The sequence below is a fragment of the Temnothorax nylanderi genome, unplaced genomic scaffold (assembly GCF_030848795.1).
Source record: "Temnothorax nylanderi isolate EJ_2023f unplaced genomic scaffold, tnyl_v1.0 TNYL_tig0269_pilon, whole genome shotgun sequence".
Classification (NCBI taxonomy): Eukaryota; Metazoa; Arthropoda; class Insecta; order Hymenoptera; family Formicidae; genus Temnothorax; species Temnothorax nylanderi.
In genome coordinates this window covers 87,028-114,986 of record NW_027249331.1, presented here as the reverse complement: position 1 = coordinate 114,986, position 27,959 = coordinate 87,028, and the positions used below count along the sequence as shown (strand labels likewise).

The 27,959-nt window shown below is 38.1% G+C and overlaps 2 protein-coding genes across 11 annotated transcripts in view; one reads left to right on the top strand and one right to left on the bottom strand.

The window, feature by feature from the left end:
• The window catches only part of LOC139780237 (adenylate cyclase type 5-like), a 94,957-nt gene that overhangs the window by 8,783 nt on the left and 58,215 nt on the right, over positions 1–27,959 (top strand). Inside the window, exons 1-2 of one of the 5 annotated variants that reach the window (XM_071718787.1) lie at positions 16,945–17,242; positions 18,439–18,891. The exons of 3 other annotated variants lie outside the window; for them this stretch is intronic. The gene's annotated coding sequence lies outside the window, so the exon portion shown is untranslated. Of the gene's footprint in view, positions 1–16,944; positions 18,892–27,959 lie in introns of those variants that run through there. One more of the 5 variants, XM_071718786.1, reaches the window with a different exon arrangement.
• The window catches only part of LOC139780236 (uncharacterized), a 96,499-nt gene continuing 68,560 nt past the window's right edge, over positions 21–27,959 (bottom strand). For 4 of the 6 annotated variants that reach the window (XM_071718778.1, XM_071718779.1, XM_071718782.1 and 1 more), the window contains 6 exons: positions 8,605–8,916; positions 7,626–7,901; positions 6,963–7,198; positions 6,281–6,547; positions 5,561–5,816; positions 21–5,145 (listed from right to left, as the gene is read on the bottom strand). In XM_071718778.1, coding sequence (XP_071574879.1) covers positions 4,970–5,145; positions 5,561–5,816; positions 6,281–6,547; positions 6,963–7,198; positions 7,626–7,901; positions 8,605–8,863 — 1,470 coding nt within the window. In that variant the 5' untranslated portion in view covers positions 8,864–8,916 and the 3' untranslated portion in view covers positions 21–4,969. The other 2 variants (XM_071718784.1, XM_071718783.1) reach the window with 2 other exon arrangements.

Sequence of the window (27,959 nt, the reverse complement as noted above, 5' to 3'; positions counted from 1 at the left end):
AGAAAAGATATAACAATAACTTTTTATATAATTAAATACATATATATATGTATATATGTATATTAGTACATTTAATATATCATATTCACGACCGGAAGCGCTCACAACAGCGATATATGGAGACGGCATCACAAATTTTGAGCGAAGCTTCTCGTTTTTGTATATTACCTCCCACAAAATTACGCGACGCGACGTGACGTGCGTCGTTAACAAATTTCAAGCGAAATATCGGACGACAAGTAGCGTATATTATTTTCGACAATTTACAACGTCTCGACCGCGATTATTGCGATTACATCTACAGGTGCTTCGATAAAGCCGCAGAAGATGATAACAGTCATCATATACAAATAATGCAATGTTAGATTCCGCGTTTTCGCGGATATTAACATGTTCATAACAGTCGACGACGGAATCATTGTGTAGAAATAACTAGTCTATTGCTTACAACTTACAATATTCATCTTCGTGTTCGAGAAATTATCAGTTAATTACCATTAATGGCCACATTCTTTTTTTTTTTCTAAAAATAATACGCGCGTATTTCTCTGAAGGTTTTACAATCAGAACTTTGCGCAATGCATTATCGGGAAGACACCCAATATATAATTAGATTATTAATAAAATCACTTTAAAGCGTCGATATCTGAAGGGAATGCAGTAGAGGTACAATCATCTACTGTCATTCTGACATCATCGAAGAAAACTTGCTATTCCACTTCTTAATTTTCTTAATTTAGTAACGCTTTGTGTAACATTTTTGTATTATTGATCACGAAAATTCTCAAGGCATGAAAAAAAGCATTACGGAAATTAATAATTTGATAAAATGTTATAATAAATAAAGATTAAAGTACATTATCACTGCTATTAAAATGATTTCTTCATACCTTGCTTTATAATAAATATCCACATCTCTTGTCTTTCTAGGAAAGAGAGTTCTTTTGTTTTACATCTTTCGTCGTATAAAAAAAGCTATGACATGAGCATTTTCGTAGCTCATAGAAATTGGCAACGGATTAATCAGAAGCGTTATGACTTATGCATGTGTAAAACACAGGTACGCATTATTGAAGAGATCAACAATCCCAATTTACAAAATAACTTACAAACGTCTCTAATTTTTTACGTCTAAATTTTACTTAACATCGACGCATGGAGACGGAGGTAAAACTGACTCGAAATGTTGCGCCGCATCATAACGGAATACGTCAATATCGAAAGTAATATTTGTCGCAAAATTGATTAAGCGTATTTCCGTGCGGAGTCTTGACGAGAGGAAGTTAATATGATTTAATTATTGCATTTCAATGTTTACAATTAGTTATGTGGGGAGTCAAATGCATAACGCGAGTTTCGCATCTTCGCTTCAGTCTCGTTACCAGAATCGAATATGGACGAATGGGGGAACGTTGAGTCTAGCAATTTTTCAAATTGCGCTTCAATTCCTTTATCTGAACTCTTATATGTATATAGAGTATGTTAATTGTGCGACGTATATATTGGCATCTATAAATAAATTGTATCTCTATGCTACACGCCGCATATTCATTCAAGAATTAACAAATATATATATGTATATGTATGTGTAAAGTACATACGCACAGAAACGATTCTTGTACATGTTTAAAATTGAAGGGTTTGGCACATTAAGAGATTGTTTCAAATTTCACGAAAACTACTCTCTAAATTTGGGAACATGGATAGTTACGTGACGAATAAAGCGAAGACTTCGTTGGAAAACAAAAGTAACAGACTTTCGCTATAATAAAGAGATGCCAAAGTTTTTCTTTTCGCCAAAAAAGTTCATAATCTGATCTGGTCGATATTTTTTCCTGTGCCAAAGCCTTCGATTAATTATATTTATGTTAGACACAGCACAAGAGAGTATATTCAACTTCATTACGAGGGCTACTACTATGACATTCAGCGCCTTCAGCGGTAGTCGATTTATCGACGAAGCTACTGACTGCAACAAGGAGAGAATGGCGTACTAACTTTATTATCGTTGCACTCAGTCAGCGCCGTTAGTTAGTTACTTACTTTCCCTTAAAACGCCTCGCCATTACTGCTACTGTAAAAAATGTGGACGTATAGCTGTTTTCCTTCCCGTATATACGATATTGACACATATTTCCAACAAAGTTAATATCTTCTTCTGACTTACGGTCTACTTAACTTACAGCCTGAATTCAATAATCGCTGTCAACAAGCTACGCCGCGTGTCGCGATTCGACACCTGACATAAATAACGACACTTATATGTTATTACTATTGTTATTATCTTATCATCATCATCATTATTATTATTCGAAATAGTAATGCGACCACTATGCAAACGCGTATGGAATACTTAGCTTAAGTCGAGTCGTATGTGACTCGTGAGTTTTTGGCACGAATATTCTTTTTCTTTCATTCCGTGAAAATCGCTCTGAGCCGCTTTTGAACTTTTGATTTTTCTTTTTGTTCTTTCAGAAAAGTTTGATTATTTGGTTATTTCACTCCAGGGAGAAGGAAAAGTTCTAAAGACAGGGAGTAAAGAGTTAGTTCCACAAAAAGTTATGATAACCGACGGATCGCGGTGTGGCGGTTAAAAAGAAAGAAGTAGGTAAACGAGAAAAAAGTGAAGTAAAAAAATTATCAGAATAATTTTTTAATAAAGAGAAATACTAATTAATAAAATGGACAGTCGAGAAAATGTAAATGAAACATTTTTACTGACATCATTTCGAGAAAAATATCAACATAAAATGCATATATTATCAGTTAGCAATTTGTAAAAAATAAGGATGTGTAGAAAACTTGAAATATTGAAAGGAGACGTAATGTTAAAACAAGAGCCAGCGATATTTATTGTAATCCAACGGAAAAATAAGACGACCGTTCCATGAACGTAAAATCTTGTATCGACAAAAAGAAGGTAACACGTAGAAAAATTCTCGAACTTTTTCTCTTTGCTGTAAAATCAATACTTAGACAATTTCAATTATATTTATGAACGAAAGACGTGCCCTATGTTATAGTCACGCGTAATTGGCACTATGATTAGCGAAGAGGAAGACACGCCTTGGCAGAAATTTTTGCTAACGGCGCGTAACGGGCGGTTAACGTTATTTGGAAACTTCCATGGACGCGCAACGAGTTTTACAGGTTGATAGCAGGGCGAAGTTAACCGCGCGCGGCCAGGACCCAATTAGTTCGTAACAGTTTGTGCGCTCAAATTATTGATAGAGTAACTGTCTAATGTTAGCAGAAACGTAGTAGAGGGAAAATCACATACACATGCACGCATGCGTATCTCAGTCGCTCGCTTTATTACTTTATTACTTTATTACTTTATTCCCAACGTGGAAGCTGCAAACCGTGACTGCAGCCGTAACGGACCGTTCTCTTGTAAGTCTCTGTCTTTGACAAAGTGCAGTGTTGTCTACATCTGTGTGCACAGGGCTCGATGTGCGAAGCTAAGTTTACGATGCGATTTCTCAAGATTTAACTTCGTCAAGGGAATTTCTATACATATATTCGTTTCCTACTTGGCGATATCTCAGTAGTATCGTTTAGCAAACTCCACTGGGACGTTTAACAGAGATTAACTATTTGATTGGCACTGGACCTGAAGTGTCATTAATTAAATTAAATTGATATCTCCGATTTAGAAGTAGATGAATAATTGCGGTATTAGGAATAGTAGCGTAGATTCATTGTATCGTAACGAGATAGATCTTGTTTGAAAGTCATTTGTTATTCGCAAGTGGTTCATTTCTAGAGAAACATATATATATTTTAGGCAGAAATGGAAGAAATGTTCGAGATAATTCTTAGGATAATTGAGTGATTAAAACGTTTGTTAATTAGCATCATCTTAAAACTGGTCCTCGTACAAGTGTATTTCACTTCCACTTTTTATTTCCAAAACGTTGAAATTTGAGAATGACGACACTAAAGTTCGGAAGTCAGCGAGATTAGAACGCCCTTAAGGAACTCCTGTGCACACAGGTTCACAGCTAGAAACGTATTTTCTCGAGCCCTTTGCCTCGTTATCTTTCTACTCCGGTTCTCAACACGTGTAATTTGAACTTCGAAAATATATAAAACATCTCGTTATCAAAATAAAATATAAATCGGCTATAACGTTGTCGCGCGCCGGTAACGGCGCGTACATTCGCGTTTGGCAAATACGTAGGAAACATTGATCGCTTTCATTCTCCTTCCTTTCTCGCGCGACCACCGCCCCTTCTTCTTTTCGCGTATGAGTAGTTATCGATATTGCCGCTTTTTCTTATCATAAATGTGCGCGCGCTGTGAGCTCTCGGAAAAATGAATTTTACAGGCGCGCGCACGCGCGCATAAATTGCATTTAAAACAATAGCACCATTCAAAAATTTTCGGCTGATTTTTTTTAACAACGTCAACTAATCTTGGTTTTAGTTTAATTTTCGTTATGAAGATTTTAATCTCAACTAAATTATATTGACGTTAAGTTTATGTTTACAATAAATATTATTTAATATAATGAAAAATGCGATTAAAAGATTGTTTTAGAATAAATTATTCTCCTTAATAAAATTAAGTTAATTCCTTTTTAATTCTTTATTTTTAATGAAAAAAGCTAGTTGCATTATGACCAAAATTAATTGACGTCAAATCAGCCATTTGCTATTGATGCACGTGTATTTTAGCATGTGACAGAACATACGTACGCGGCTGAATCGAACATCTCATTTTACCTTGGTGACCTCGCGATCGAAGGAAAAGAGCATCGGTGCAATCTGGGAACAGTCGACAAAATATATCTGTCAAATGTACAACAATAACATTATTACTCCGGCTCAGTGAAATTTGTCTCGTTACGTCGATTCGACGTTAGAGCGACGGCTTATCTCATCAAATCGATTAGAATTTATTTCCGTGGATCATCGCACGTAGTGCGGACCTCGTTGCGAGGCCAGGCTAGATGCTAAAGAGAGATTCATCTGTGACAGGCCTCGTGCGGTTGGATGTCGGGCGGCTGAATGGTCTGGTAGGGAAGCTGGGTGTCTCTGAAGTGCGATCTGACGAGCAGGCCCAGACCGAGCAGTACGACAGGAAGACCGAGCAAGGCGCAGATCAGTTCGCCCGTCACTCCCGGTGACCAGGAGATGGAACCTGTTTCAATGTTTTCCTCAGAAGTTCGGCTTTTGCAATTACACGCTTATATCAATCGATCTTCGGAAAGCATAGCGAAGTCTCTGAGAAAATGACGTAATGTGCCACGTTACTCCTTATAAAATTGAGAGTTTAAAATCCGGATGTCTAATTTATAAATAGAACTCGTCTGATATATAATCAAATATCTTCGTAAAAAGGAACAAGTTCAAACAAATTTATTTCTGCTGCAATCAGCATCCGCGATTTTTGGAGATTATAATATTCGTAACTCCAGAAAATAAATTTCCATCAACCTTGTATCTCTATACGCGACTAGCTTCTGCTTTAATATTCATATGACGGAAAGTTTCGCGAGGCAAATCGCTGCAAAATTCAAGCGGAAGCTACAACATTCCATGCACTACTTATTTACCCCCGTGTAAACCGACGTCCATCCTGTAAATACTCCACCAGATACCAGACAGCGGGAGCGAGACGGTCGCGGTGGCCACGCTGAACACGGCGCTTTCGCACAATGACAGGAAATTGAGGATCGAGATCGCGAAGACGACATACGCGAATAGGAAAGTCCATCCGTGGCTGGAAACGTTCGTGCACAGATTGCCGCCTTTAAAGTGGCATATCAGTCCGCGCTCGACGGTACGATAAAGTTCTACGGGCGATAGACCCTGGAACACCATTAAAAGAAATTATTTTTATTAAGTAAAGTATGTTTAGCTGATATTTTCTATAGGGAACATATTTCTATGAAACATATATCTATAGGGAACAGAAAGGAAGATATTTGTTTATAGGTTTTAAAATAATTAAAGTTTTAAAATTCTACATAATAACGGTTAAAGATATGACGGATTCGGCTTTCCATGAACTTTAAAACAATGTGTTAGCACTTAAAATTCTAAATTAAAATCTACCAAATCTACACCATGAAAACATATGGTGTTTTAATTTTTAAATTTGTCTTTCTTTCAGTATACCTATAGATTTGATTACAAACTCAAGATAATTGATATAGAGTTATAGAGGACTAAAGATTTTTGCTGTTAAAGCTCTTTGGCTGAGAAAAATTCCCCAAAAATTGACTTGTCGGTAATGGGTAGATAAGCGATATGTCTCTTTTTATGCCACTCACCCTGCCGATGCCGGGCAAAGTGTCGAGCCAGCAGAGCGTCAGAATGGCGAAGAAAGTAATGACGTGTATGTAAAAAAGGGTTTGCATCACCGGTGGCTTGGGGTAGGTTTTCGGCTTTATCGTGGGATCCGGATCGGTCACGTGCAGCAGTCGGCCGCCCTCCTCCTCGGAGCCACGACGGCGAATATCGCGTGAGGACACCAGACGGGACACCGTGTATAGAAAAGAGCTGTGCTGCGTCGTCAACATCTGGCACACATTCTGTTGCTGGAAGCGGGAGATCACGGACGTCACTCGTTTCACCGAAACCAGTTTGTTCGGAAGATATGTAAACGAAAATCCGACGACCAAAAAACTAATATGTCAAACGAAAAACCCACGTGTCCGCAAATATCCGAGAAAAAAAAAGACATTTCCAGGTCGTCCGTAGCTACACAGAAACGATCTGCGATAAATGGCGATTCTTTCCATATTAAATATACATAATTAGCGAATAAAAAATCTTTAAACATTTTTCTTCTTCTTTTACTTAATAAAAATCGCGTTTCTTCGTTGATGAGGGTCGAAATTAAAAATTCTCCCGAGATTGATTTTAATAAAAATTGCGTCGATATATCATCAGAGAGCCCACGGGTGTTGCAAATACATCGCGATTTGCGCAAGAATGTCGATGATAAATTACCCCGGTGGTGTAATGGCGTTCGAGCATGGTGAAGAACATGGCGAAGGCGGCAAGAGCGCCCACGTAAACGAACGTCCAAACCGCCCGAGCACCCCAGGTTCCCCTCATGGCGGCTGTCGTGTGGGAAGAAACCTCCCTTCCCCGACAACGGAATTCGTCGCAGAGACCATAATCGACGCTTATGAATAGACCCACTATTATAGTCGTGCTCGAGAATATTCGCTGCAAGCTCATCACTGAAAACATTCGAGGAAAATACGCTTGGCATTCCGGAAATATGCATTCAAGGAAAGGATTATATGTCTCGGAAAAAAAAACAAGAAAAACTATCTCCCAAAAATATTCGAAGTTGATACAATTAAAAAAGAAAAAATTAATTTGAAAAAATAGCTTTTCTAAGGCTAACGTGCACTGTGCCGCAGAATAAATATTCAATTTCTTTCTGAAGCCTAATGCTTTCTGCATAAGTTATATATCTAAATATAAAATGCAATATTTAGTCTAAAATAATAATTGCATATGTTTAGCGAATGTTTCGTTGTGTAAAAAAAAAATGTCTACTGCGATTACATAAACACCAAGCTATTTTGTTCATTATGATAAGCTAAAGCGTTAATAACACTCAATATGATACGCAACATTCAATTTCTCTAAAGCACTCACTTTTCCGACAAAAGAAGAAGTAGTAGACGAGAGAGAAGACGAGGGTGATGCCCTTTATTGGATCCTGCAAATGGCACAGCACCCTATTCCGGTCGAGGGACAAAGTAATAAGGATTCCCGAGAGGGCGTACAGAGTGCTTATTTTGATCAGACCGCAGCGGGGTATCTTGATCCGCATGCTGTTCGGTATTAACGGCGGTGGTGGTGACACCCTGTCCACGGCGAAGTACACTAATCCCAAAATGCAGGCGGAGCACAGGGCAGTGAAAAGGAGTCCTGCGAGAATTGTGGGGACATATAAGCGCTTGAGAGACATCTTACATCGCCGCAAATTGGGCGAAAAGGTCGAAACAAAACCATTGTCACTAAATTAATTGAATCGTTAATATTAACGTCCAATTTCGGCTTTATTCTAGCCGAATAAATATTTCCATTCTCATGTTTTAGTCAATAACGTTAAAAAATAAACGAGTCAATTTTTAACAAATCAACAAGAACTATCAAAAATAAAAAGGATTAAGTTTAATTTTTATGTTTCGTTTTCTTGCATCTTTTAGCATATATATATATATATACATATATAAATATTGCGAGTTTATTAAAGATTAGGCCTCTGCTATTACAGTGCTTCGCGTAATTCGGTTGGTTCTCTCGTGATATTATTTCGCCAGCGCGAGCTGTAATTTTGGAAATGACGAGATCCCGAGAGTTATATGCCGCATTCATCTCACGGCATGTGGCGAACGTTCACGGATATAAATAAATTGTTTGCAGTAATTGCGATCCCGAGAAATTGATCCCCGAGATGTCTAATCCCGAAATCCCGGAATTGCGAGATCGAGCTTGGCCGCTCAATTTGGCGCTACACATTAATTTAGATATCACGTGTGCCTGCGCTGCTGCGATCCGTAAAGGCTATATCGCGTGTGTAGGGCGTGTGCGTTTTGGTACCCGCGTGTATACATATACATCTGTCTACCTGTATAAGCGCTGGAGACAGCGGCGACGCTCTCGAGATAAAGCGGATAGCTGATAACGAGTACGGTAACTGATACCGCGACGGACAGGAGGGTGGCCAGGAAACGGAGTTTCTGCCAATTTTCGCGATCCGTATCAAACAGCTTATCGCCACCGGCCTGATAAGCGACATATGGCGACTCCTCGGTGTCGGTATACTCCTCGATCTCGACGTCGCTGCCGGTGCAACGGAGCTCCTCCTGCTCCTCGTCATCCATCATCGTCGACACGCAGCTCGTTAGGCTCGCCAGCTTGGCGGTTACTCCTCGTTACTCTATCGAAACAAGAACGCCTGGCTCCTTCATTCTGCATCACGATGGCGAGTTATCAATACATCGAAATTTGATGTCAGAATGTCAGAAATACTGGCTCTTACACACACATACACACACACACTGGAAGTTATCTCGTGTACCTATTTTATCTTGTGTATTTTTAATAATCTCTATATTTCTCCATATGTAATTGCATATTTATGTTACGGGAATTATGCGAATCTCAAAACATCTGCCATGGTTTAAGGTGCTACTCTTACTAATAAATAAAAATAACATAGATAATTTTAGCGGATTTTAAAACCAACATTAGTAAACTGTTAAATTTTAATTCGTATATTAAATAAAATTTCCTGAATATAAAGCGATCTTTCATTATTTTTTCCTTAAATAAAAAACCTAATAATTTCACTTATTGTATGTAAATGTTTGATATTCATATTTGAAATATATCTGAATTATAAGCTGAGAATTAGACGGTCATATTTAAGTTCAGCTGTATTCATAGCATTTGAATTGCGAAACTCTGCCTTATTAGTTTGAAATATATGGTGAGAACTATTGAAAACGGATGTATGTGAATACTGAAAGGATTAATTCCCGTAATTCTAAGAGAAGCGCTCATTGTCAGATGTAAAATATAGAAATAATATAGATTCATTTCTTAACTATGTGAATATCTAATAAGCATGTATTTAAAATGTTATCCATAATTTACATTCAAATTTAACAATATTTGTCTGGAAATACGATTATTATCTTCAATAGTAATTATTATTGTCAATTTATAGATTGATATTGCATATTTATATTATTTTATTAAAATTATATTTCGAATAACTCGCGTCAGATGTCAAAATTTCAAGATTTTCGTTTATAACGTGAATTTATGCCGTGAATTTCGATACATGTGTAATTTAATATATTTTACATATAAATATGTTTCTGATTCTTCAAATGTTTTTTGATATATAAAATTGTAAGCAAAGTAATAAACAATTGCATACAAAATTCTATCCTAAATTCTGACATAAATTACAGATCTAAAGTGGGCTCAAAGTGAAACTTTCATGCGCGCTGGAATTAATTTCAGGCTACGACCCTGGGACCCATAGAGTTTCGCGAACCTCGCCCTTTTCGCGGGTACAAAGACTACAAAGCGATCCAGATGCGTGCAGCAGTGGAATGAGCGAAATTGCGGATTAGATTGCGTGCTGCTCGCTATCGTGCGTAAGCATACCGTGAGACTCAAGATATGAGGGAAAAAAATGTCCTTTCTGCATTCGAAATTATATATAATCTAAATGTATCGTTCTAACATGGTAGACAAAGCATTGGCGTAAAAAGTGTACTTTGTAAAAAGATATCTACTTCAAATAAATTGCTGTGGAACTGTAGATCTATCAGAATTTTTGCTTGAATAATTATAATTTCTTTTTGAAGCCCATTTTATATTTATGTCAGAATTCAAAAGAGAATTTTATTTATGATTTTATGCATTTTATAATATAAGAAAAAAAAAACAGAAAAAGAGAAGCAGGAATACATGTACATATATAAAATATATATTAAAATACATGCATTCGTCACAAAAGACACAGCATATAAAATTACGGATAAAATTATATCCTGAAATGCGACGTGAATTATAAATCACCTGAAATTAATAAATAATTAAATTATTGAATTATTCGGGCTTAAGGTAAGCAATAGAAAGTTTAGAAGTATAAAAACACAGGATATATATAAAATTATTATTAGACATAAGATCTCAATAACCAGAAATGTTAATATTTATTAATTTTATGTTGTATATCGGTCGCTATTTACTCATTAAAATAAACGATAAAATATTAATGTGTTCAACAGCGACATTATTTGAATTAAATAATGCAAAACTATGAAATATTAATTGATTAGATTATAGATATAAAGCGCAAGGTTTCAAAAAGTATGTTGGTACAATGTTAACTATGCCGATAAACAAATAGAGAGCATCAATTTAATAACAAACAACACGCAAAACAAAATAATCCATTCTTTTATGCGTTCTCTTATCTGTTTTTGTCTTATCTCATTCACTTGAAAATAATTAACAAAAAATTCAAGGGTTCTTGCAGCGACCAGAAAATTCAATTTTCTTTTCCAAAGAGAATTTCTTCGCTTATGGACATGGACCGTCAATTGCATTGATGCTTTCAGAGAGAAAGAAAAAGACACAGAAGGCAAAGAGCAAGACAAAGAGTGCACGCTGCTCCGAGAAAAGCGCAACGTAAACAAAGCAATGCCTGTCAACGGGAAGAGACGTAAAATCGTTTGAGCGTAATTAAGGCTTGATTACAGGCGGATAGCCATAATTGTTCATACGTTCTCTCTAATTACTGGATTATTCAGCAAGAAACGAGAAATCAATCGATGAAAGATGTGAATATTAATCGTAGTTGCATGGAATTCGGCGCTTGTGCTCCGAAATTGTCAGACTCACCCTTGGACGGGAACCTAACCTGACACCGCCCACCCTCGGTGAGAGCGTCTGACAACACCCCGGGTATCTCCTGTGAACTGTCGAGTCGCTGGCGCGAGACGCGTTCGCGATGCGGCCGACTACGACGATGACAGAGGCGGCGCGGCGGCAGCGGTGGCGGTGACGATGACGATGACGAGAGGCGCGCGTTAATCGCGAATGTTGCGTCGCGCGATAAGGCAAACGAAGCAACGACTTACCGCGACTTCATCCCATTGTGGGTGACGGCGAGGGGTGCCTCTTTGTGTCGCGGCACTCTCGCGGCCTTCGCCACCAACCTGCCTCGCCAGGACCGTAACCGGCGACTCGATAAACGAAGTCGAAGCCCGCCCACGTGCGGAGTTCGTATTAACGAATTATATCGAACGCGATATGCATCGAATCACAGGATGGAAATGAGACGAAACGAAGTTAGTGTCCCTACTGAATCCCACCACTGTGGGATAGATCTTTCGCGATATTTTGATGCATTTGTTTTTATATTATGCGCCTTGATAATTCAATTTTTAACGATAAAATTAAATTTCTTTTAAGCAACTCCTCTTTAATTATCTTTAATGTCAAGATAAACACATCCATATGATATATAATATGGGAAACTTTAAACTTTGCGTTAAACGAGATTCTCTCGCGATCGTTTATTGTATGTCTACTCTAAATATGCAATAAAGTCCAAGAGATTATTCGTTTTCTCCCATATATTAGTAGAATTATGCGATTTGAGAAATCAATTCATCTAAAGAAATTTATTTAAAATTTCCAAAAGTATTTGGGATCAAAGAAAATATCTGCAAAAAAACCAGGCTTTTCTTTCTCGCAGGTAATAAAGCCCGAACAATGAGAAAGACAATGGCGTTGGAGAATGAAACAAAAGGAATCCGAAACGATGGTGCCTTTCGCAATATGTACGGTCTTGATTTGGCGCATGAGCGTAAGATGTGCGCGACGCAAGTCACGCTTTATGCGCGCCGCTCGGGGATTAATTCCAAAAATTCTGAATTATTCGTCGCGGAGTATTGAGAGTAACGTGAGATGTCAGAAACAGAGTATGTTACGTCATTTCCCTAATCTGGTCCTAATGGACATCGCGCGGGCAAGCATTAATCATCATTATCCGCAATGGAACACGGCGAACCTACGGTAATTGAAAATGGAGAACTGTAACATAAGATCATTACTTGATTAATCTTTTTTCAACAGAAAGATTTTTACAGAGTAACGTTTTACGTATGGCAAAGTGCAAAGGAATAAAGTACAAATATTTCTGTTTATCTCCAAAATTACGTTTCTTATATGTAGAATAGAATATCATTTCAATTTCGATACACATAATTATCTAAATTAATTAGAGGTTTATTTAATTGCATTTATTTAACAGTACAGAATTCTAAAATTGAAATATTGATTATTAAAAAGCATCTCTTAAATAATTTTAAAATTTTAAATGAGATGCAATGGTAATTCCTTGGACCTTGGAGCATCCAATCAGATCATAGTCGCGCTACAGTTTTAGAACATCAAATATATGTCTGTTCCATTTTAAGTTTTATTAACATAGCAAATATATTTTTCAAAATCTTGCACAACTTCGTTGCTAAAGCTAAAGTAATTATAAATATTAAATATCTTGGAAAGAAAATCGTGATTTAAACTTATAATAAAATAAATTCCATTTGAACTTAAATAATAATCTTTTAAATTATGACAATACGCGCCATGAGCTTGATACACAATGTTTTTTATTAAAAAAAATTGACTGTAAAATAATCGTGGAGTCAATAAAATTAAAGATGAAACGTGAAAGCATAATACGTTACAAAACAGGATGTTAATTTTCGCGCTACCTGTTTTCTGTATTTAAGAGGCTGTCAGGTCTGTCATATCAAGGTGTAACAAGCGGTAATATGCACGTGCTATTCACGGATGATTGATACGAATGCAAAACTGAACTTGGCTAACTAGCCGAGTTAGCAAGCCTCGCCAGGTTCTGAAAACTCATTAGGAAATGTCCGTTAGGAAATTGCGGGATCGGAGTCGAGTGATCGCAGGAGCTGTGTGTTCAGTCATCCAACACGGAAACGGAAAGACTAGGGATCTGCACGCATAGACGTTCCGCGTTCGAATTACGTGTCGCGTGCAAACACTCGAATTCTGATTTTCAGTCACGACCGGCATTCGCGTCTGAGAGGTGTTAATCGCTAAGGAACATTGGCGCTTTTATAGACTTGCGTCTCTGTTTTGTGTGTGTGTGTGTGTGTGTGTGTGTGTGTGTGTGCAATATATTTGAATGTTGCACAAATTGACTGTGGACTAATGCAGATTTTTGAAAAAATTCGATCTCAATAAAGTAACAACGTCTAACTCTCCGATTGTTGCCTAGATAAATCTTTTTATTCTCAAGCATTACGAACCTAACTTTTTGACCCATAAATGTTTCTATTAGCAATGTAATTATAAATCTTTAAAAAAATTAAATCGATTATACGGATATCAATTACATATATTGTCTCATGTATTTTTTACTGTATAAAAAATTGGCTAAGCTCTTTAGAATTTGCCAATTAACGTCGTGTTAATTTTATTATCGGATTTAATTTTTGCGTGAGAAGATCAACGCAATCATGCATGAAATCGTTGATGAAAGTAATTAATAGATACTATGTATATCGCACACAGATTACGGTTGGTTCACGACGGCGATTACACCAGAATGTGTTCTACATATCGATGAGATTACTGCATCCGCTTCGGGATGAAAACCGGACTTAATCAATTCTACATTGTACGGTGTCGATCTCATTACGAAATCCGGACGATCCGCGACGCCGGGATTACGATAACAGATCTGCGTCTTATCCGATAAAGTTGAATTTTCCGTGAGATCGTGCATCGTTCTTCATACTAATCATATAACTTTCATCGAACGTCAACAAAAGTCTGCCCAAAGCAAATTTGTTTTTTTTTGTTTCGCGTTGTACGTGATATGGAGCTCGGCAAGAAAAAGCAGTTCGAACAAAGGGAACGAAAAGCGCAAAGTTAGTCGGACTCACGCGAAAGTTTATAAAAGCAGAAGCCTGCTTCGCGCGGTAATTACCGTTATAATGTTATAAATCTAGCCATTATCCTATTACGCGGCTCATGTACACGCGTATTTCCGGATTTAGAAACTCTGCCTCTAATGACCTGCGTGTTGACGTAAGTAAACTACGTAACATCAATAATTCTTCGTCAAGCAATCTTACGTCAATATCGTAAGCTCGATATATTTTTTCACCTCGGAGAGGAGTTCTTACAGTAATGAAAATCTTAAAGAGCATGATTTTTAATTCTTATTTGTGCACGCGCACATAAAAGCTGCCCTACAATTCAAAACCTTAATTTTATTTACAAACTTCATTCTCATGTAAATTCTTTCTCAAAATAGAAAACTTTTCTCGAACTAAGTTTTTGCCTGTCGCAATTAAGTAGGAAAATTTTACTTCGTTACGTTAAAGAATTAAATTTGTTTTCAAATCGAATAAGAATATTTATTACGTCAATAAATAATTAACAATTAAGACTTTTTAATCGACTCGATTGGTTATCATTGTCATGACAAATCGACCATTGGTTTTGGTCGTCTTGACAATTAATCCGACCAAAACCAATGGTCGATGATAGCCAATCGAGTCGATTAAAAAGTCTTAATTGTAAATTTATTTTATTATAATTTTTAATTAATACATTTATTTAAATTTTAAATCTATATATATGTAAACAAATGTCCTTACTGACTGACTCATCAACGCCCAGCCCAAACCCCCAAACCTAAAAACATGAAATAGGTATATTCCTTCCATGACGTAAAGTACCCACGATGAAGAGATTTTTAGAAATTCGACCCTTAACGGGGTGAAAAACAGTAAAATGTGTTTTCACGGATTCACTTAAGCTAGTATAATACATTTTAATAAAATTTAAAATCAAGCAGATATATGTACATTCGACGTTTTATAAACTAACTGTAGCGGGGTTACCCCATTGCAGTCGCTCGAAATCGCGATGGGCAAAACCATTTCCATTGCATCTCATTTAAGAGTTTACAGTCGCTCGGTTCGCGCTTCTTATGGTAGAGAGCTCGAGAGGTATCTCTTTTATTTCTCAGCAGGATCAAATCGAAAGAAAGGGCGTCCCAATATTGGAATCGTCGGTGAAATGGTTCTTCTAACAAAGAGTTAGCGAGGCACCCTGTACATTACTCGCTATACCCGTATTTACTCGCCGCCCTTTTTAATTAAAACGTAGCCCGAATTAACTGTCTCGACTTTTGCTCCGCTTAATTCGCCATATCCGTGGCGTCTTTGTGATCCACTTTACGGTCTCGCGCGATGTTGTCTGTCGCCGCCGTTTAATAGGAATATATCGGGCATTATATATCGAGGTCGATTGATAGGCTTCCGTTATTTGCCAGCCGAACTTCGATTATCCACCGGCTGTCGGCTCAATTAGCCAATTCTGTCCAAATAATAGCGATACGTAACGAATCGTACACACCTAATATCTTCAGCTATTGTATCGTATTACATCTATTACTTTTCGTCAGATTCAAATACAATGCCAAGTACAGGTATTTTCAAATATGTGGATATTAATGTCATTTTGCTATTATTTATACTTTAATTTTTATTTGGCTGTACTACAATTCGGTCCATTCTGTATGTACTTATTGTTAGGTATGTAAATTTATTCTCTCCCCTCTAGATTTACGGGCACTGTTTCAATTCACATAATTAAACTTCCGAAACACTCGAGAAATAATAGTTTCTTCCGAATAATAATTCTTATTTTTCTCGTTTCTTTCTCTCTCGCATATCCGTTCCAACGATTCTTTTAATATCGCATTTCTTCTCCATTCAGTACTCCTAAACTCGATTCTCGTAAGACCCGGGCTTAAATTGCGCTATTGAAAAACGCATATAACGCGGTTATTATAGACTGAATAAAACCAGCTTTCCTCACAATTCTTCTTCAATCTCAGTGGCTATTTCACTCTTTGGCCTACTTTTACATAAATTCTTTTAGTGACTTGCACGAGAATTAGACATAAATAAATGAAGAGAGAAAAAAAAAGAATTTTCTCATTCCTCTTTCCAAGAGTTGTTAGATGCAGGCGAAATTTTATTTTTGCCTCGTTAGATCCATTCCGAAAGATATTCGCGTAGTTTCTACTCTCGCTTTAAGGAGACACACCCCCTTGAATGGTGAACTCATCCTTCCTTTTAACAGTTTACCGATATCCGTCGAAGGCCTGTCAATACTTAACATCGGCAATAAATATATCGATCGTGTTAGGGTTGGCTCCTCGAGGTCGGCGAGCGAGAGAGGCCCGTCTTGTGCGCGTCGCGGTGCGGCGCGGCGCGGCGCGTCGCGACGTCGACGGAGCAGCGCGTCACGTGACGACGGAAATCGGCGTGAAACACGGGACCGCGCGCGCGGCATCGTCGGTCAACCTCAGTCAGTCGGCGCGCGGCATCCGTGTGAGGCGTATCGCACGCGTTTCTGCACTGAAAGGTCGGTCGATCGAATCGGTCGACGAACCCTTAACACGAACGCTCCGCGAAATCGTTTATTCCGTCATTCCGGAGCTGAGGAATTGAGTAATCCCGGTCGGTTTTGCTGGTCCCCAAGAAAACACACGTAACGCGAACGATCATCGATCGAACTAAGTGCGATTTATTCCTCTCGATCAAAGTGTATCTTACTTGAACCAGAGTGCACCGCGTATATTCGCGACAATCGTGACGAGTGATCGACTTCCGGAAGTAAGTCCTTTTGAGGAGACAGAGCGTCCTGCGCGAAAGACCGATGGAGACGATCGCTCGATCTTTATCGGATGCGGGAATTCGTTCGAAAGTAATCGTTCAAAGTGTCGATTAATCGTAACGTTGGTTTCGATCAATCGTCGATCGAAGAGAAAAGTGGAAAGGGGACACAATCTGGGAAAGTAGAGAAAGGCATCTCGGTCAGCCATAATCTCTCGATCCGCACAGCCATCGCGCGCGTAAGACGATAATCGTCATACGGTGGCACGCACGTCCGTGACTGCACGCATTAGGGACATTAAGGGAACGCGTGTTGCGAGCATTAAGAGCCGAGCATCGAGAACACTTCGCGAGGAACCGAACGCCAATAATCGGGATCGATCTCACATCGATTAAATTCAAAATCGGGCCAAAGGGAACGCCGGAGCGGAGTCGAGTAGTTGCGTCGAATTGCGCACGAGTTTCAAATTGCGAACGATATAATCCTGAAAAATAGAACAAAAATAACGGGATAATAGAAGGGGAATTAAAGAAAAATTGGAGAAGAGAGCGGCAGAATTCTGGATATATAAGAAGCAACGTCTGCGAGCGTTTTTCCTTTCATTCCATTAATGTAAACTGGATTAATATTTCAAGATATGATCGCGATATCAATATCGTAAATTTCAGATGAGGTTTGAGAACCTCGCGTGAGACTATAAAGAAAGGAAAGCAGAAGAGTCGCTACGAAAAAATGAAACGATCCCGGGTAGCTGATGGTATCGCTCGAATTAAAATTTCCGGATACATATTAGACATTATTTAATTTCGTGAAAAAAACAGATGGAAACTGGGGAAGATCTTGAAAATAGCTGATAACTTTGAGGATAACTCGGTGAGACAATATCATCCTCGCTCGAGCTCACACATGTGGAGTCGTTGTATTCCTGCGCACGCGGAATCTTGAGATTCTCGACGGAGGTATCTCTCGGAGGTTTGAGAAATTTGTAATAACAATACTCGTGGGATAGAAAAGCGAGGTTCCACTCCTTCTCGGCTACGTACTCACTGTTCTCGCGGGATTCGCGGATAAAAAAAAGTCAAATGTAAGAATAATAAGCTAAAAGAGATAAAACACATAATCTCGGAGAACCAGCCCGGAATTTCTTTTCTGCTATCGTACACGCTTAGTTTGCTGATGCGCGATCGAAATGCAGGGGCCATCTCGCTGGATCGCGATCCGGGTGATTTACATGTAAAAGCGACTGGTCGACGGCAAGCATCAAATTCGCGACTTCGTGAATCTGACTTATAACTTGACGCGCTTAAATGCCACCATCTCGATGCGTGCATTGTCGTTGCACTCGAGATCTCTCTGTCCGAGACACTTGACACGTGACGCTCGAACACTCGGGAGATAAAGACGACGCGACCTTTGTGCACCGTCTTGCGTTCGCGAATTCGAGGAAGTCCGCTATGCTGTCCGCCACTGTGCTTGAAAAAGCTCGACACGCCTCGTGAAAGGCTGATTCGCCATCCGATAATCGTGGAATGTTGCCGAGAAGAATCTGAAGTGCGAAAGAGAGAGAGGGGGAGAGAGAAAAAGAGACAGAAAAGAAGAGATAAGCCCATAATGATGGAAGACGCGTTAGGGTCCAGCACGATGCGAGGTAAGCATCTTTTCACGTCCTTCATATAGGAATTATTGAGATGATAGAAAACAGAATGCCGAAAAAAAATTTTTCAGATATAATATACATAAAAAAGGATAAGAGAATTTTCTAAAATATAACGTACATAAGAGGATATAAAGAATAATATACATATATGTACAATAAAAACGATATAGAAAATATACATTATGTGTGTACGATTTTGAAGTCAATTTCAGCTCAACAGAATTTTAATTTGTCGCGGTTTTTACTTCTCGAAGTCGAATAATTTCAATAATTAATATTATGTTGAGTAATCCTTCATATCGGATTTATTGAGATTATAGACAGAGTGATTTAAATCTGATAAAATCGGGGCAAGAATTTGTTATTACTACAAGAAGGGTATTATTAAATTTTTCATTGCCGTTAGCTATTACGCAACGGTGATTTTCAATTATTTTTATGCAACCTATCAATCCTGACGAGAGTTAGCGGACGTTTGTCACTTTATCGAGAAGGCAAAGGCGCGCGAGAGAACGCGATGTGCTGAATTCCATTAAAGTTTCCATTACTTAAGAACTTACGACGGGAATGAAAACTGCGTTTCACCTCGGGGATAACGGTAGACAGTCCGCGTTTGCATTATAAAGTATTTAATGACCCGATATTCGTGCTTATTTATATCGCAAAAACGCATTGACTCCAAAGTGTCAAAGAGAATTGGAAAATGTTGTAGAAAGCGACATTCAATTAGGAAATAATTAAGAGACTAATTTCATCGCTTGATAATCAATATGCAAAACTGCAGATAATCCCACGACTCGCAAATAAAATTGCGAGTTTCAAAATTCAATTATTCGAGCATCAAAATTGTTTTATTATTTGCAGCCCCTTTGAATTTTTCAAATCTACACAGAGAGAACGATTTCTTTGGATTTAATAAATTTTATTAGATTCAAAGAAATTTATCTTTTGGAATAGTCCAAACAAACAAATTTTTGATTCAACAAATACGATTGTTTGATTTTTCAAAGAATATATATCTTTGTCTTAAATAAAAAAATTGTTTGAAACGAAAAACATATTCTCTATCGCTTTAATAATACTATTGTTTCATTTAAATATCAATGCTTTATAAAAAATGTCTTAAACATTTATTTATTATTTATTTATTTATATATATGATATATGTGGTAGTCGGTTGACTGCTACATATATAAATAAATAAATAATAAATAATTGTCATATCTCCATCACTCGAGTGACTGGTGTGATGGATTCCAATGATGTGTACAACTGCGAGTGATAGACGCTTTCGCCGTGGGGCCTTATATACAGTCTCTGGTCGAATTTGACTTACGAGTTTAGCAGCCGCCTAGCGGTGAAAACGCTTATTACATTTATTGTAACCAAATAATATATTATTTGTTTGGGAGATATTACTTCAAATAATAGTGTCTTTTCCGTTAAATAATAGAGTTTTCTTGAATAAAAACAAAATTTTTCCATTCAAAAAAATATTATTTCGTCTAAGCATATGTTGTTTCAATGAAAGAAATGTCAATCAAACAAATAGGATTACTAAATCCAAAGAAATCGTTCTCTCTGTGTACACAAGATCGGTAAGATCATTTTCTATGTCAAACTGACGACAATCGAGTAAATTAATGGAGGTAACTATAATGTATACAAACGTGTCAAGATCAAACATTGAGACAAAATAAGAATGCGCGAGTTTTACCACCAATTAGTGCATCGGGCTCGCTAATCGCGTTCGCGAAGATACACGAAAGCTATGAACACGCGCAGTGTCACGAACAGCGACAGTAAAGCGATTTCTCGCTGATAGTCTCACAAAGAAACAATTTATCTTGCGATAACCAGGCTGCTTATCCTATTTACAATAGCAATTGTGTCAAAAGTTGCTTTTCTCGACTCAAGAGTAAAGTAATGTTTTTAAAACAGATTGATTATATTATATATTTCAAGCCCCGATGTCTTATAATTTTGACTTTACATTAATATGACTTTATATCGCATCTAATAAATCATATCATAATTTTAAATATTTGCATTTAAATTTGAATTCCTATTTCTCGTCGGAATATTTTATTAGCGTACGATAAAACATTTTAATTCAATATTCACTGGATAATTAAAATCTCTACATCTAAAATTTCTTTCACAGTAAAGAATTTGTGACCGGCTTACTTTCTAATCGCGATTTTGCAGTGTCCTGTAAAATAAAACAATTATTGCATGATACCTCGATGTTTGTAATTTAATTGTTATGCTCTCATTTTCCTCGAGGACGTCGGTTTTATTTAGGTCTCGCAGCAAAAATTCAATTTCCTGTTGAATCGAGAAAATCAAGTTTTTCTATATATAGGAACACGCCTGTGCGGGAAACGAAATATCAGACTACGTTAGCAATCGAAACTTTTCCTTGGAAGCGCCACGGAATTTCGTCGAGAATCGAGCGGCGATCGTGTTGGAAGTGGCCGGAGTGGCCCTCGCTGTCGCGTCGCTAACTTCCGTCCGTCGCGTGTATCGTGTCATCCGGTCCTGTCGCCGGGCGTCCCTTCTTCGAGGCGGAATATCGAGTTGGGGCTTGTTGCGCGGAACTGATCTCTCGGGCCCTGCCTGGTCTCTCGGGCCAATTGCGGCTCGACATGCCGCGTAGTTACGTGGTGCCTTGAAACACGCTAAATTGCATTGTGAATTCGGATCAGGTCTTTTTACGTGGTCCGATTCAACGCGAATTCAAAACTACGAGCGTAATCATTTTTGCGACAAACGCTATTATTTCAATTTGAACAGCACGGTGGCTATTAATTGTTCCCAATCTCACTGCAGGTCGAACAAAAGGCCCTTAAAGAAATAATCACGGCCTCAATGAATATTTACTGAACATTTGCGAGCGAACGTGACTTTAGCACGTGCTTTCGCTCGTTTACGTGCGATTCGAACCGCGCGCGTGTAATTAATATTAATTGTAACACCGGAACACCCGCGGTGCGCCGGAGATTCGGATTTATTCTAACAACATATCGGTCGCGCGATACGACCGCACTCACGCTGTTTCGCCGTGCTGTATCTCCTCACCGTCGGGCAGATTACATTACCGCTAACCGAATTCCGGCATACGAGAGCACACAATTCGGAATGGAGCTCGGGATTGAGTGCGGAACTCCATCTTGGTCATTTTCGCCTTCTACAATTGCCACGTGCTTGCGCGCGAGTGATTTAATGCCTCGTTTCGTAACGCTGCCTCCTCGGTAACGCTTCTCGGCTTCCTCCCTCCGATATTTGTTCTCGTAACATTCTCCCTCGCGCACTGAATTTATTTAATTCGTACGCACACGCGCGCGCCCGCTCATGTACACACGTCACACACATATGTAGACACGCCGATGCATGGCGCCGGTAATGTTATTATACACCTGTTTTACGCGCCTCGATCATTATTGATAACCTTCATGCGAAAATGCAGTTTTAATCACCGCCCCTAATTAAATCAATCCTGGTATGTTATTACAGGCGAACTGTGTAAGATAATAATACGGGCGGGGTGTGGAAGTTTCCTCTTCCCAATAATTCGAGCTCCGGCATCCGCAGCTGTATCGTTGTTACACGTATTATGAGCTATCATCGTTACATATTATCGTATTTGTTGTAACGTGCTATTATTATTGTATACAGATTATTATCGGAAATTATTATTACAGATCTTTGTTTTAGAACTGACGATGCAACAATTTCGTCCACGTATAATTATTGTAAATATATATACATATATATGGAAGACTCCAGTGCAATTTTCTATAAACAAGCAAGATTTAATTATAAAATACTATTCAAAGTAAGTCGCATAGGTGACCGGTGAGGGAGAAAATCCTGAAACTGATTATTATCCTTTCGACAAGTTATTTAGGAACAACTTAATATAACAGTGAGCGAGTCTAGTTAAGTTTTAATTGGAGAATGTCTATATTAACAATGTCGTTAATTGGATATAAAAGGGCAATGTAATTATATATAAATATATTCATTACTAACTAAAGTCAATACCAATCTATTATAACATATAATTTTATCGTAGATCATATCCCAATTAATATACTTTGTTGACGCGATTAAATCATGAATGGATAGATTTAAAAAAAATCACACGTGTACCTATAAAAATCAAGCAAATAAAAGTTGAATCAAACAAGAGAGTTCTATGATTTTTTTTATAAATGTCAATAATATGAAAATATCAATTTGACCGAATAAAATCTCGTGCTTTTGTAAAACAACAATTCCTCATGAATTATGCAATATCTCGTTGTCAAGTACGCTCTTGTAATTATGACGCAAATGTCGATATCGCGATATAGTTTTTCCCGATAAATACCGCCTATATTGTGAGTTCGCCAGTAGTATAGTCAGGCCTTAATCGGACGAGGCTACACGCGGTGGCCATGAGGGTACCTGCTTTCGCGATCGCGCCTTGAGCGAACGCGATTTAAGTGCGATGCCACGCCGAGAGAGAAGGGCATTAAAATCGACTCAATGGCGGAAGAGAACGTTGGCCTCGGTTCGTGACTCGTCAAATTGAGTTGAAGGAGACGTCTGAGTAACGCGGTCGTGTCAGTCCGATACGTATCGACAATACCGATGCGAGCTTATTTCTGATATCGAAATGCAGATTATACTTGTTCAATAATACATCACTGCATCACGAGATAACGATGGCATATCAAATACCGTCAACGATATTACGTTGTATGTCAAAAGTTTGCATATCCCGGTAGATTTTTCACGTTGCAGGCAATCGCCAAAATATTACTTTCTTCTCTTTTCAACGCAAAACTATGTCAAACATATAACCTGTATTTTGTTTCGAAAGAGAAAATAAAAGACCTGCTTCAGTTTTACCCGATACAACGCGATTTTTTACACAATGTTTCGCGTGGATGTCACTTGATATGTAAATTCCGTACGTGAACTCGTATTATGATATATTTCAGTTAAAAAAAAATATGTGTGTGTGTGTGTGTATACTGTATACTGATGTATTTCAGTTGAAGAAGAAAAGGAAATTGCGCGAAAAGTAATAACAAATGGAGCGACAGATCGACGATCCTCCTAATTTATGAAACGGTAAATTAACGTTTGAATGCTGCGATATTTCAGTAAAACGAGCGCCACTTAATTGAATGACACAAATTGCAAATTATTTTGTCGCTTTGACGAAGTAACGCGCGTCGGCGACAGTTACGACACTTCATTGGCGTGTCGGTATTTTCTCGCGATTTTGCCGTTCAACGATATGCAAAAATAGCGTCAATTCTGCTGGGTTACGTGTCCGTAACGAGGGAAAATCGCGACCTGCTGCAAACGTTAATTAATCATTGTTTCGCTCGCCCGATTAAATTTTGCATCGAGATAGCGAAAGGCGCAAACGCGTTGGTTCCGATATAATTAAATATCGTTATCACCGAAGTGGGGCGTAATATGGGTATCTTGTATTACATTAATTGAGCTGGCGTCACGCGTTCGCTAAATGAAGTTATTCTTGTGTGGGAAGCGCCATTGATGATCCTTTCTCAAATTTTGTTCGATGAATCTAGAGTCCCTCTAATAAGAGTCTGGCCATCAGACAGCAACTTTTGATTGGTCCGGCATTTTTTGGCAAAAGCAAGAGAACAGAAAGAGAAAGAGATATAAGAGAGAAAGAGAAAGCGATATGAATGTATATATGAATGTATATCGCTTCTCTCTCTTTCTCTTTCTCTCTTATATCCTGAACTGCAAGCTGGCCAGAGGGACTCTAGGTGAATCTATGTATAACGCATTAACAGTCTATGTAGCGCATTCCGCTCGTTACTAAACGGGACGTAAAACGCTAGCGTTAAACAACCTCGCGATCGAAAACGCGATCGAAACGTGATAACGGCTTGAAGCTGACTCGTTAATCTTCCTTAGAGCGGACAACCTTATCGCGTATCGACTTCCGCGTTTAAAGAATAGTCACGTCTACCTAAACGAGGGATGGAAGTGTGCACGATGGAGGCACACTCGCCGCTATTTGACAGCCATCGAGATTCCGCATGCAGATACCAGCGTCCGGCCGCTGCGTGTTTACTCCGTGTGTGATTTCAGATCGGAACACCACAATTAATCCTAGAATACGTAATGTGTGTCAAACCTACTATATTTACTTCATCGTCCGGTATCGTCTATATATTCAATCTAATAAAGTTTATTAGTTAAAGAAAATTAACAACTAAAATTAATGTAATTACAATACATAAATATATTATTTTTTTTAGTAATTCTTTTTAAACTATCATTTTAGAAGAGGCAAATTTTTTCCATAAAGGATCAGATAGTAAATATTTTAGACTTTTGCGGATTAAAAAGCAAAAATTACATAAGTACTTATATAACAAAAGAGAAAATTTTTTATTGACAAAATTTAAAATAAAATAATAATTACGCGAGTTATAGTTTGCCGATTGCTGCTTGAGAATATCTAGATTGAATATCTATGATGTTCACTTTTACTCTGAATTTTGTTCCTCTTTCGTCGAAACTACGAACTACGCATTACGAACTATGCATCGAATCTTTCAGGTGGTGCGATTTTAGTTTTCCTTACTTCTTTCTCGCCGAAGAAATTAATTTTCCCCGTCCGAGAAATGACTACATCTTCTACCCTCCACCCTCTGGAGACCCGTTCAATAAAACAAGATCGGGGAAGCAAACATGGTTCGAGGCAGGAAGATCACGCATGTTGTGCTGTCCTGCGCCACATTATCGCGCGTCGGATGGAACCCTCATCGGGGACCCGTACATATCGGCAAACAAGCAAACAGAGCATGCCGGCGTAATAATTCTCTTATCGCCGATCGTCGCATAATCGTTCTCGCGTGACTCGCTCGAATCGCTTAATCCAATAACTCTGTTCCGAATTCTCGTACGCGCGAGGGTCTCTTCCGTTCCGAGAGTTTTTTTCGGCCGCGAAGGGTACATTATAATGCGATATGACGCATAATGCAAAAGAGGCGAAAACAATGTACGCTCGAGATTAAAAGTGGGATGCATAAAGCACTCCAATCTCTACGCTTCATTAAGTTTCATTAAATTTCAAGTAATTAATTAATTATATTTATTATACAAAAAGATATATTTTATTTTTACTAAGCCATAAAATTAAAGCCACATACGCGCGGTTATTCATCAAATAAGTTTTGTTAAACTTTTATACTGTGGACATGGTGCACAGCTTCTTCTTTTTCCTTTTCTTCTTCTTCTTCTGTTAAATCTACAGCCCTTGGATAGGTTTTGGCCTTCTACATGGTAACTTAATGATTAGAATATTATAAAAACTGAAAATGCAAGCGACTAAATTAACAGATTATTCTATTAATTTACGTTATTTTCTGTGAAACATGACAATGGAAAACAGATTGCACTTCAATTGCATTCGTGTCAATTAGATACAAAATTATGCGAAGGCACGAATGACATTATTTCGCGCATCAATCTCCAATGGATCTCGCCGCGCAATTTTCGTACGAAACGTACAATACGATTGCAAATGGGATCACGATCCAACCTTCCGTGTCAATTAATTAACTAATTATGATGTGGAGATCGAGACTTTAATTAGCATTATACAATGCCGCAATCAAGTGCGCGTAAAACAATATATGCGACACGTGATACACGTAATGTATTATATGTATATTGCCTAATAAATCACCGTGTCGTAAAACCGATGGCGCTCGATGCATCGTAAAACGTGCTCCAGTCCTGCATCCTGTTGCACTAAATCGTTAATTTATTTACCGTCGTAAAAAAAAATATTTTTTCGAAGCAACCATTCGGTTATCGGCGTCCATCATCAAATTTCCATTATAAAAATGCACCGTGCAGCACAGTAAATTACGTTTATATTTGTTACATGTTGGTTGTATGCCTATCTCATCGCTTTGAATTTTACTTATCCGACTACCGTTTTCATTCAGCTTTAACAATTCTCTTTGTGTGAAGACTTCTGATAAAATAGGAACTATACTCTGAATTTACATTAATCTGCTTCTTACAAACTGAATTATTATTTCAATCTAGTGACATTTAATTTAAAATCGCATAAATTACTTTTTCATTTTAAAAATAAGTTCTTTTTCGCGTGACGCTACATTTATAAAAATTTCACCGACACTGAATTTAGGAGTTTACGGACCGCGATAAATATTTAAGGTATTAATGTTACCGATGGAAAAAATGTATCATTATACTGACTTGTCCCCTAAATTCAGTATAAAATTCTTTGCGTTGTCGCCAAGATGAATATATACTGGGTTTATAATTTAAGTAATTGAGTTTTTAGGATATTTTAGCTAAAGTAGGTCGCGCTGCTACTCTTGTATTTATATATCTTCTTTTAGATTTTGGAATATTCACTTTTCTGTTATTTTTTCCAATAAACTATTTGGTTACCTGCATGGTAACAAGTCTCTCAACGAATTTCTGATATGCGCGCAATATAGTACGGTAAATAAATATAAATAAAAGAATAAGATTTCCTCCAGCCGCGTCTTTTCTCACATTTCACTTGCATGAGATAATGGCGGCAAGGCTCTTAGGTAAAGGCGCTCCAAGAGCCATAAAGCCATTACGTCATTATTTATAACGTTAAACGCAGAGTAGGAGTTACAGGAATAGAAACTAGATCACGAATGTACACAGCCGCGAGAAATAATTATGGGATTTTGTAATAGCGAAATTTATATCCTCGACCGACCTTGCCGATATTAATCACCGCTTGTCTCGACCTCCCGATTTCCCCATCGATTGCGAAAAATGAGCGTTATCGGAGCGACGCGACGTGGCGATCGACGACCCCATTAAAACCCATTGCAACCTTGTTCTTTTTTTTCCTTCCTCCTTTTTTTCTCTAAAACCACCCTTGCGGAACGGATCGAGTGATATTCGCGCGAGCAATCAGGTGAAACGAGTGATTTCTGAGGCCGCGGCGGCCGCGCGATTCCGATTTATCGGCCAACAAATCACACGTCGACGCTCGC